Raw genomic sequence first — 11,650 nt, forward strand, 5'->3', positions numbered from 1 at the left:
CCGAGAGGTGATCGGACAAACGTTCCCGGTCAAATATACGAACTGTTCCCGGGAAATTGTGATATTCCCAGGGAACTGAGTTACCGAACATAGTCGGTCAAGATGGAGCCAAGTTCCAAGATCATAAATGCTGCACCGCCTTTTCACCTAAACATCCACTTCAATCAGATAATATTGGACCTCCAGTAGCACTAACGGTGGCTGTAATCATAATCTCCCTACTAACCTTAGTTATAAATAGAAGAAAGTTGGGAGAAGAAGGGGTTCAGAAAAATTGAGAGAAAACAGTCAAGGAGAGAGTATCAACTGAGTGTTACTTTGAGTCTCTCTGCCGAGAACGACCCATTGTAGGAAATCCTTAAGCCCACTACAAATAAATTGTGAGCCCAAGTGACCTAAGGTCCAGAAGTCTTGTACTTGGTTCTTACAATTAGCGCCCACCGTGGGGCTCTCCTACGAAGCTGTGGTTTGAGTGAGACTCAAGCAAGGGAGATGTCTGAGGAGCGTTCAGGGGGGCACGTTCCGAGCAATTCCGCAGGATCTTCTCGGGGATCGACGTGGAGGGAGAGAAGGCAGAAACGGCTGGAGGATAGGGAGCATCCAAGAGGAGAGGAAAGGTCCAGATTGGGAGAAGGATCGGCCTAGACACACCGGACAATTTCAAGCGTCTCAGCACATTGGCAATATGATGATAGAGACCGGGAGCTAGAGCGGTTACGCAGATTGGTAATGGACTTGGAGCTGGAAGCAAGGGGTCGGCGCCACGAAAGGAACCACAACCCCCAACCCAGGAGAAACCGTGGCGAGGAGGGTCCCAGCCGATCTGTTACGCAACAATACCGAGACCGATCACGCTCTCAAGAGTCACATCGACACTCCCGGGAGACGCGTCGTAGACGGGACCGTTCCCGATCGCATGGATATGATAACCAAGGGTCAGAGTCGCCAGAGGAGCGGCGGCACCACAACGCCGCAATGGACGCCATGAGCAGAGCCTTGCGGATGGCAGCCCGGTCTCCATTCTCTGATGAGATTGAACGGGTACCTATGCCGAGCAGATTCATGCATCCACCATTCAATTCCTATGAGGGGAGGACAGACCCCGTGGAGCATGTCAGTCATTACATCCACATGATGTCTTTGCATGCGCACAACGATGCATTGATGTGTAAAGTATTCCCCTCTAGTCTCGGCTCTACCGCACTGAGATGGTTCAATGGGTTGCAGAAAGGTTCTATACACAGCTTCGCCGAGCTGATTCAGGAATTCGGCAGCAGGTTCGTAACATGCAGCCGAGTGCAACAACCAGTCGACGCATTGCTTTCCATGAAAATGAGGGTCGGGGAAACCCTTCGGAGTTATGCCAGCCGATACTGGGAACTCTACAACGAGATTGGTGGAGGAAACGAGAAAATTGCAGCTAGCACCTTCAAGATGGGGCTCCCCGAAGATTCTGAATTGCGGGAGTCGCTGACAAGAAGACCCCCGGAGGATATGAGGCAACTGATGAGACGCATAGAGGAGTACAAACGCCTGGAGGATGACCGGCTACAAAGCAGGGGGAAAGCTCCTTTTACGGGGAGATCTCGGCAAAGCATCTTGCCGCCAAAGCCAAAAAGGGACTTCAGAATGCAGGAACCAGAGGTGCAGATCGAAGGGGTTAATGTGTTGTTTAAAGAGCCCGTGCACAAAATCTTTGAACGGATAAGGAACGAGCCATTCTTCAGATGGCCGAACAAAATGGGGGGCGACCCATCTCGGAGGAACCAAAACCTATACTGCACCTATCACAGAGACAAGGGGCACACCACCGAGCAGTGTAGGGTATTGAAAGATCATCTCGGACAGTTAGTGAAGGCAGGGCACCTGAAAGAGTTTGTAGCAGATTCTAATGACCGGGAGCCCGGGCAGGGCGCCCAACAGAAAAGGAACCCCCTTCCACCACCCCTGGGGGTAATCGACGTCATTCATGCCGCACCGAGAAGAGCAGCAGCGGCAAAAGGGGTAATGACAGTGGCTTGCGCGGAGGGAGAATCATCCAAGAAGAAAAAGAAAGTTGGACGGCTGGACATCTCGTTCGGAGAAGATGATTTGGAAGGAACGATCCAACCTCACGACGACGCTTTGGTGGTGACAGCCCGGATAGGTGGATTCTTGGTGAAGAGGGTGATGATTGATCAAGGTAGCGGGGCTGACGTCATGTACCCGGACCTCTTCGAAGGGCTCGGGTTAAAGACCCAGGATTTGGCGAAGTATGACACGCCCTTGGTCTCATTTGACGGGAGAGTTGTGATTCCCGAGGGGCAAATCTCTCTCCCAGTGGACATGGAAGGCAAGGAAGTTATAGTTACATTCATAGTAGTCCGATCATTCGCACCTTACACCGCAATCCTGGGGAGGCCGTGGATTCACGCCATGGGGGCTGTTCCGTCCACCCTTCACGTGAAAGTAAAATTTCCTACTGAGTATGGAGTTGCAGAGGTAAGGGGGAATCAACAGGTGGCGAAGCAATGCCTCGTAGCCGCGGTCCGGTGGGAAAAGGAACAGCTCGGTCAAGCTAAGCACGCCGAGAAAGAGACTGCATAGCAATTACAGAAACCCCAGGAGACTGGGGCGGACGTTGCCGAGGAGGTGCTGAAGGTAAGAATTCTCCCAGATAGTGACAAATATTTCCAGATAGGTACAAGCATGAATGACCGGGAAAGGGTAGAGATGTTGTTGTTCCTGTTGCAGAACATAGATGTCTTCGCATGGAACCCGTATGAAGTGCCCGGCGTAGACCCCGAGTTCATTGTTCACAAACTCAACGTGGACCCATCATTTCCCCCGAAGAAGCAGAAGCCGAGAAGAGCATCAAAGGAACACGTCGATGCAGTAAACCTGGAGGTCCAGCGACTGAAGGAAGCCGGGGTCATAAAAGAAATATTCTTCCCGAGATGGCTAGCAAACACTGTCGTAGTGAAGAAGAAGAGCGATAAATGGAGAGTTTGTGTGGACTTCACAGATTTGAACAGAGCGTGTCCCAAGGACCCATTCCCGATGCCCAAGATTGATCAGCTAGTAGATGCCACGTACGGGCACCCGAGAATGAGCTTCCTAGACGCCTTCCAAGGCTACCACCAGATTGCCTTGGCGCCCGAGGACCGAGAAAAGACAGCATTTATATCCCCGAACGCAAACTATCACTACGAGGTCATGCCGTTTGGATTGAAGAATGCCGGGGCCACCTACCAGCGTATGATGACAAGGATGTTCCGAGAAAAAATTGGATGCACAGTTGAAGTTTATATCGACGATATGGTGGTAAAAATCAGAAAAGAGTCGCTGCATACTGAAGACCTTCAGGGAGTATTCGAGATACTACGACGACATAAGCTGCGCCTGAATGCCGAAAAGTGCACTTTCGGAGTGGGGGCTGGCAAGTTCCTGGGTTATCTGATCTCCACTCGGGGAATAGAGGCTAACCCCGACCAAATAGAGGCCGTCAATCGCCTCAAACCACCGAGCAATCCTAAGGAGGTGCAAGTGCTCACTGGGATGTTGGCCGCCCTGAACCGATTCATCTCCAAGTTTGCCGATCGCTACCGGCCATTCTATCAACTTCTAAAGAAGTGGAAGGGGTTTCAATGGGACGAGAGCTGCGATGAAGCTTTTCGAGAACTAAAGGAATATTTGGCAAAGGCGTCGAGGTTGACGGCCCCGGAGCCCGGGGAGGATCTATTTATGTACCTTGCAGTCACCGATCATGCCGTAAGTGCTGTGTTACTAAGGGACCGGGGAGTGCAAATGCCGGTGTATTACGTGAGCAAAACCTTGGTCGATGCCGAGACAAGGTACCTGCCTCTTGAAAAGTTGGTTTTGGCCCTGGTGCACGCCACGAGGAAGTTACCACACTACTTCCAGGCACACACAGTGTTTGTCCTCACCGAGCATCCATTGCAATTACTGTTGAAGAGATCCGACTTCATAGGACGGATTGCTAAATGGGGGACTTGGTTGGGATCGTTTGACATAAGATACCGACCTAGAAGCTCGGTGAAGGGACAGGTTCTCGCTGATTTCATCGCGGAATTTACACCCAAGAATGAAGGCAAGGTAATCTGTAGTGCGGAGATTCGCCCGTGGAGGTTATTTGTGGACGGCGCATCAAATGCTATGGGGGCCGGGGCTGGTATTGTCATAATCACCCCTGAAGGTATGCGACTGGAACACTCCTTCAGATTGGGGTTCAAAGCCTCGAACAACGAAGCCGAATATGAAGCCCTACTGGCCGGGTTGAGGGCAGTATTGCATCTGGGCGCAAAGGACGTGAAGATCTACTCGGACTCTCGGCTGGTTGTTTATCAGATCACTGGGGACTTCGAGGCTCGAGACCCCCGAATGAAAGCTTATCTAAGTACGGCAAAGCAAATTATCGGTCAGTTTGGAACGGTAAAGATATCCCAGGTAGCCCGGTCACAAAACAAGCATGCTGACTCTCTTGCCACGTTAGCCTCATCGGCTACCGAGGACACGCCGAGGCTTATCACGATAGAACTTATAAGGGAGCCAAGCATCTGTGTGAAGACTGCTCTCGACCAGGCCAGAGTAGAGGTTGCGCAGGTGGCGGTAGCCGGACCATGCTGGATGAACCCGATCATAGACTTTCTTTCCGAAGATAAAGTTCCAGAGGATGAGGCCGAGGCCAACAAGATTCGACGAATGGCTCCCAGGTGCTGGTTGTCTTCGGACCGAAAGTTGTACAGAAGGTCCTTCGCGGGCCCTTACCTCTTGTGCCTGCATCCTGAAAGAGTCAAGGAGCTTCTGACCGAGCTGCATGAAGGAGTGTGCGGCGGGCATGCTGGGGGACGATCTTTAGCACACAGAGCAATGACGCAGGGGTTTTGGTGGCCACAGATGCAGAAGGATGCCGCCGAATACGTTCGGAGTTGCGAACAATGTCAAAAGCACGCCCCAATGATCCATCAGCCGGCAGGACGTCTAAATCCTGTCAGCAGCCCGTGGCCATTTGCACAATGGGGGCTTGACATCCTCGAGCCATTCCCCCGAGCAACGGGGAACCGCCGATTTTTACTGGTGGCTGTAGATTACTTCACAAAGTGGGCCGAAGCTGAAGCCTTGGCCAATATCCAGGATACTGACGTGAAAAAATTTGTGTGGAAAAACATAGTTACAAGGTTTGGGGTGCTGAATTCGCTAGTGACAGACAATGGGCTGCAGTTCGACAGCAACGCTTTTCGGACCTTTTGCAGCGAGCTCGGCATCAAGAACAAGTATTCAACCCCAGCATACCCCCAAAGCAACGGCCAAGCTGAAGCAGTAAACAAGACTATTTTGAACGGGCTCAAGAGAAGGTTGGATGGAGCGAAAGGAAGATGGGCAGAAAAGCTACCCAGTGTTTTATGGGCCTACCGCACGACCCCCAGGAGATCCACGGGGGAAACCCCGTTTTCTCTGGCATACGGAGCAGAAGCAGTGATACCAACCGAGGTGAGCTTATGCAGTGCACGGGTCGCCGGGTTTGACCCCGTACAGAACGCCGACCTGATGATGGAGCATTTGGATTGGCTAGAAGAATGCAGGGAGGCCGCGACCGTACGTCTTGCCGAGTACCAGCAGAAGCTGGCCCAAAGGTACAACCGAAATGTAAAGGCCAGGGAATTCAGTGCCGGGGAATTAGTGTTAAGAAGGGTAGTGGGGAACATGCGGGACATGGCTGCAGGGAAGCTTGCTCAGAGTTGGGAGGGACCATACAGAGTCACAGCCATCGCAGGTGCAGGGGCCTACTACTTGGAAGACCTGGACGAGAGACCGCTCCCCCGACCATGGAACGCCAACAACCTGAAGAAATTCTACGCGTAATCATCGATGTAAGCCAGAACTTGTATTCTATTAAGATTAAGAGCATGATGAACTTTTTTGTCTATGCTGTTTTTGACTCTGTAACCGCACACCAAGAGAATCGCCAATAAATCTCTAAGGACAGAAACCTGACCCTCGGCTCGATCAATATCGCCGAGCAGGTGAAAACCTTACAAATAAATCCTAAGGATAGAAACCTGACCCTCGGCTCGATCAATATCGCCGAGCAGGTGAAAACCTTACAAATAAATCTTAAGGGCAGAAACCTGACCCTCGGCTCGACCAAAATCGCCATGCAGGTGGGAACCTTACAAGTAAATCTATAAGGACAGAAACTTGATTCTCGGTTAAAATCAAATACTCAAAGGACGAAAACACAATTCTCGGTTAAACCAAAACCTGATAAAAACCTAACCCTTTTACAAATACTAAGTCCAATAGCGCTCTCAAATTACCCACAGCACCGCACAACAGGTTTTCGGGGGTACCATTCTATTAAGCGGCCATAGCACTGGTATAATTCAAGCAAAACACAAACAGATATAAATTCATTCAACAAATTGATACGGAAAAAGAAAACGGACTACTAATTAAGCAAATAAAGGCAATCGTTTAGCCACCACACCCCAGTGACGTGGGCAAATAAAACCGATAAGTTAAAGCAATTGTTCAATCACCACATCCCGGTGACATGGACAAATAAAACCAATAAGTAAAAGCAATTGTTCAATCACCACATCCCGGTGACATAGGCAAATAAAAATAAAATAAAAATAAGTTAATAAGTAAAAGTAAAATCAGCTGGGAGGTTGGGTCGGCGATGGCACTTTCTGCTGGACGGTCAGGGGAAAAGGCTGGCCCTCACCGAGAAGCTCCTGCACAGTAGGTATGCTCGTGGCCTCCATTTCCTCGGGCTCGGCGTGAGAATCGATTTGCTCAACCAACTCCCTCATACTAGCCGTCTCCTCCTCGTCAAAAGCAGCCGGGGCGTCCTGGACGGCAGGTACAGGGTTCGGAAATGGAATCTGTCCGGGGTCTCTCAGCGGCGAATCTTCAGGAACTCCCATTGCCTGAAGAGCGGCAAACCACCCGGCCTCGAAACCCATATTCCGAGCCCGAGCCACCACCGACTCTGCGGAATTCTTGGCGTCGGCAAAACCTACGTCATACCACTTTTGTTCCGCGGCCGCCAAGCCTGCCCTGAGATCGGCTATCTCCTCGGCATTGGAAGTGTTAAGGCTGATGGCTTCGGCTAGTTTGACTTCCATCTCATTTTGCTTGGTCAGGAGCTCTGCATTCCTTTTTTCGGCCAATGCTCGGAACTTCTCTGCAGCAGCAGCCTTCTTCTCAGCAGCCTCAGCAATCTTCAGCTTTTCCTTAGCCGTCTTCACTGCTGACTCCCGCGCCCCCTTCTCGCGCTCGTTTTCCTCATCAAGCTCCCGTGCCCGGGCAGCCACAATGTGAGCCAGTTGAGCGGCCTAGCAAGCACGAAGGTTAGCAAAGAAACAAAAGGAAATCTATATGGAGTAGATAGACAAAAGAATTACCGCAATGGCGTGCCACTCTAACCGGCGCCCCATAGACTCCTCGGACCCATCCTCGAAAGCGTGCACGTCCTTGGGAAGTTGGAGAGCTTCAGCCAAAGTTTGGGCAATACGGCCGCCCTCGCCCTTATCCCACATCCGAACAGAGGCGGTTGAGGGCAATGGCTTGCCGCCCAAAAGGAACTTTGGCTCCCACGCTGGAGCCACTTGGGAGGAGGACGCGCCCCCCGTGCCAGCTTCGGTTGGTGACTCGCGGATAACGATTCCACCTGTTGGTCGGGGAGGAGTCTGGACTGCGGCATCCCCCGAGCCCGTGGAAGGTTGTTCGGTTACTTTCTGCTTCTTACGGGCCCGTCCGGACTGCGGAGGGGGAGGAGGCTGAGATGCTTGACCCCGACCCTGAGTAGGCGGGGGCTGGTTGGGCGGCCGGGCACCAGGCACGAACCGGTCGAGGGTCATGACTCTCCTTGCCACCATTCTTGCACCGGGTTGGATCGCTTCAGCTAGCAAGGCAGCCGCTTCTATCACTTGCTGTTGAGGCTCGGCGGGTGGATTCTCGGGATGGGGCTGCTCTTGGGCTTGGTCCCCTTGCTGTATGGCTTCGTGAGCTCTCTCTCTAAGGCGCTGAGATACCCGTTCCGCGGAATCGTCTCGCAGGGGAACTAGTTCGTCTACGGCAGTGAACCGCCGACCAAATTCCCTCGCTTCCCCGGTTGTAAGCTTCGGCGGCAAAAAATTCACGTACCGGACGTCTATGTATGATAGCAGGGGGCTGTCCACTATCAGCGCCTGCTTGAAAGGCTGCCAAATAGAATAAACCGGCTCTACTCCGAGGATCAGGTGTGAGGCCCGGAGTTGCCCGTCCCAATGCACGTAGATCTCGGAACGGAGGACGAAGTTTAAATCCCTGGTGTGGACGGCTCTGAGGTCCTGAACAAACACTTTGCCGTCTGCAAAAGAACAGGTGACGCATTAGCCTTTAACAATAGAAAATTTTTTACTCCAATAAGAAGAAAAGAAGAGGCGGTGGAAAACAATTATATGAAGGGGATGGTACGAACCCAGTTCACGCCGTGTAAGGGGGCAAGGGATCTCCCCGGCAAACCAATTGCCGCGCACCCTGACGAACTCCCCGGCGGAGTTCCTGTTCGAATCGGGTAGGCACGATATCAGCTGTACCCGAGCATCCCTTGTCTTTAAGTAATAATTGGTGGATTTGCTCCCACAGAGGCTGTACATTTGGTTAATATCATGGTGGTCTAACTGTAAGTTAAAGGTGTGGTTCAACTTGCTGACACAACTAACTACCCGGTAAAAATGGGGGGGAAGCTGGTCGGGGCACAGCCCATAGTAAGTGAGTGTGCTTATCAAGAGGGGATCTACGGGGAACCTAACCCCACCTTCTAAAATGGACATCAAAGGAAAGAAGGCTGTACCCTGCCCTCGGTGGAGTTCCATATCACTCTCATGGTAGTAAGCCACGTCCACGTCATTGGGAATACTAAATTTACTCCTAAAGGTGGCCAAAGCAGCTGGGGATTCTAGAAGGTAAGAGTAACCCATCTATAAAGCCTAAAACTACAAAAGCGAACTCAAAGAAACAAAGCTGAAGGAACAGGAAGGGGAAGAAAGACTTACTTTGGGTTCTAAGGAGGAAAAGAACACTGAGCAAGCAAGCGCACAGAAATGTGGTCGGCAGAGAGTAAGCACTAAAGATCAGAGGCGAAGGAAAAATGGAATGGTGTTCAGAGAGGGACTATTTATAAAGCCAAAAAGAAGTGGGGGGAGAAGAAACGTTTATTCAAGCAATAAATGGGCACAATTTACGAGCGACCCAGCGACTGCCAAACGTAACCGATTCGCGCGCCGCTTCGGTCCACGAACCGTCAGGCAATAATGACGACTGCGTCTGGCGCTGCGAGACGGCGCGTCTTTTGAGAATATTAGTAAAAAGTAACAGTCATAAGTCCCAGACAAGAAGGTTCCCGAGGTCAAGAGGCCCAAACGGCTCCTTGATTCTTCTCGACGACCGAGTATGAATCAAGGGGGGTCTATTGTACGGCACCGAGATCCCAGGCCCACACAGGCCCTGGGCCCAGTCCCATACAGGCCCTGGGCCCAATCCCACGTAGGCCCCGGGCCGAGGCCCATACCAGCCTTGGGCAAAGGTCCAGCAGAAAGGTCCGGTTGTCCTGCGCCCTTCTTGGAGCTTCCTTCATGTACGAACAAGCGTAGGGTATTGAATTCCGAGAGGTGATCGGACAAACGTTCCCGGTCAAATATACGAACTGTTCCCGGGAAATTGTGATATTCCCAGGGAACTGAGTTGCCGAACATAGTCGGTCAAGATGGAGCCAAGTTCCAAGATCATAAATGCTGCACCGCCCTTTCACCTAAACATCCACTTCAATCAGATAATATTGGACCTCCAGTAGCACTAACGGTGGCTGTAATCATAATCTCCCCACTAACCTTAGCTATAAATAGAAGAAAGTTGGGAGAAGAAGGGGTTCAGAAAAATTGAGAGAAAACAGTCAAGGAGAGAGTATCAACTGAGTGTTACTTTAAGTCTCTCTGCCGAGAACGACCCATTGTAGGAAATCCTTAAGCCCACTACAAATAAATTGTGAGCCCAAGTGACCTAAGGTCCAGAAGTCTTGTACTTGGTTCTTACAGGAATGTAATACAATAATGAAGACCAAGAAGAAAAAAAAAATACAAAATTAAAATGGGAAAAGGAAAACTCTTTTCCCCCTTAATCAAAACTAGAACTAATTGATTTTGACAATATTATGAACAATTGGTCTAATGTTATGATAAATTTAAGGGACACCAAATTTTTTTTGGAACTATTGATGTAATTTATTATTGTTGTTAATACTAGAAAGCTTTTATTAACAAATGTCCACCTAAGGGCAAGAAAAGTGGTCATAGTGAATTCAATTTGACTATGAAAAAGTATGCAGTTTTTTTTTTAATTATTTTTTTTTTTTATATGCGTCCATAGCCTGTGGAACTCACATATCAGTCTTAATTAAATGCATTTGATGAGAAAGATGCAAGAGATACCTTATTGTTTTCGGACACCAAAAGTTGAAAAAAAAAATTGCATTATGTAACAAGAGGTATATGTAGTAAGCACAAGTTCTTATTTTGCAAAAGTTGAATGTACATATTCACCATTGTTAGACATTAACAATAACGTCTATGTTTTTAGGTAAAATTTTTTGGAAATTATCGTTACTTGAATCTGGGAAGTTTGAAATATCTTTATCATCATCTAATAGAGTAATTTCATTAATGGACTTGATGTTTCGCTCTTGTGCCTTCCTCTATAGATGTTTCCTAGCCTTTTGGATTGGATGAAAATGGTCTAGTCACCTTTGCATTTAATTGTTCTCTCTTTAGAGATGAGCAAGTATCTTGGTAGGTTCGTCTTAAGGTAACTTGGTTGAATGTGCCTTAGGAATTCTTAACCCGTGCCATCTACAATACACCTTTTCTCATATAGCGTTGACCATGATAGTTCTTCTGTGGTGAATTCTATTGTGTTGGTATCCGTACTCAGTTGTCTAGTTTTGTCGACCATAATGTGTTCAACACTCCCAAGATTCTTGTATAAGTATATTGGAACATTAATGAAATCTTTTTTCTTTCCAATCCATTTCACTCCATAATGGTCTGTGTATCTCTGTAGTTGTTGCTTTGTTGAAATTTCTGATGATGCACATGTTGAAGTAGATCCAAACTTATTTCTCATAGTATGATTTGATTTTGAGGCACTGCAACTCATATCTTATTCAATCTAAGATTCCAATGGGGTTAGAAATAAACTATTTAATATTGTGGTGCATTTAAAACCTTAGTTCATGGTCCAAGCATTATCAAATATATGAGTTGTCAAGTGAACATGAGTACCCCATGCTTCCAATGTTATAGTGATATTTCTCCTTGTGTGCAGTAGTTATGAGTTTGTACATGGTCATGTCAAGTCACTTTTAAGTCAATTATATTGACACAGTTGCAACGTACTTCAACAAAGCCACATCTTTCATTGACATGGGGCTATGCATTATGCATCAGGGTATGATTATTCATATATTTACGTTATTTACCACATGTGAGTATTAGCATTTAATTTAATGCATGTACTATAACATTAATTTATGAATGTTTTTGTCTTGTATCATCTTATGCAGCTTTACATCATTTACCAATAGTTAATGCACATTGTTAATAATGCA

At 48.7% G+C, this 11,650-nt stretch overlaps 1 protein-coding gene across 1 annotated transcript; it reads right to left on the minus strand.

The window, feature by feature from the left end:
• Nucleotides 1-5,852: 5,852 nt before the first annotated feature.
• Nucleotides 5,853-7,646, minus strand: LOC126728439 (uncharacterized). Its single transcript, XM_050434255.1, has 3 exons — nt 7,410-7,646; nt 6,994-7,340; nt 5,853-5,940 (listed from the first exon to the last, which is right to left on the minus strand). Exons 1-3 carry the CDS (start codon nt 7,542-7,544, stop codon nt 5,853-5,855), a joined length of 570 nt encoding a protein of 189 aa, XP_050290212.1. The 5' UTR covers nt 7,545-7,646.
• Nucleotides 7,647-11,650: the final 4,004 nt, after the last annotated feature.

Source organism: Quercus robur, chromosome 5 (assembly GCF_932294415.1).
Source record: "Quercus robur chromosome 5, dhQueRobu3.1, whole genome shotgun sequence".
NCBI lineage: Eukaryota > Viridiplantae > Streptophyta > Magnoliopsida > Fagales > Fagaceae > Quercus > Quercus robur.

Coding starts and splice junctions, on each gene's coding strand:
- LOC126728439 (XM_050434255.1), bottom strand. CDS start 7,544: ATGTGGGATAAGGGCGAGGGCGGCCGTATTGCCCAAACTTTGGCTGAA. Junction 7,341..7,409: donor TAGAGTGGCACGCCATTGCG/GTAATTCTTTTG, acceptor CGTGCTTGCTAG/GCCGCTCAACTGGCTCACAT. Junction 5,941..6,993: donor GACGCCAAGAATTCCGCAGA/GTCGGTGGTGGC, acceptor GTGCGGTTACAG/AGTCAAAAACAGCATAGACA.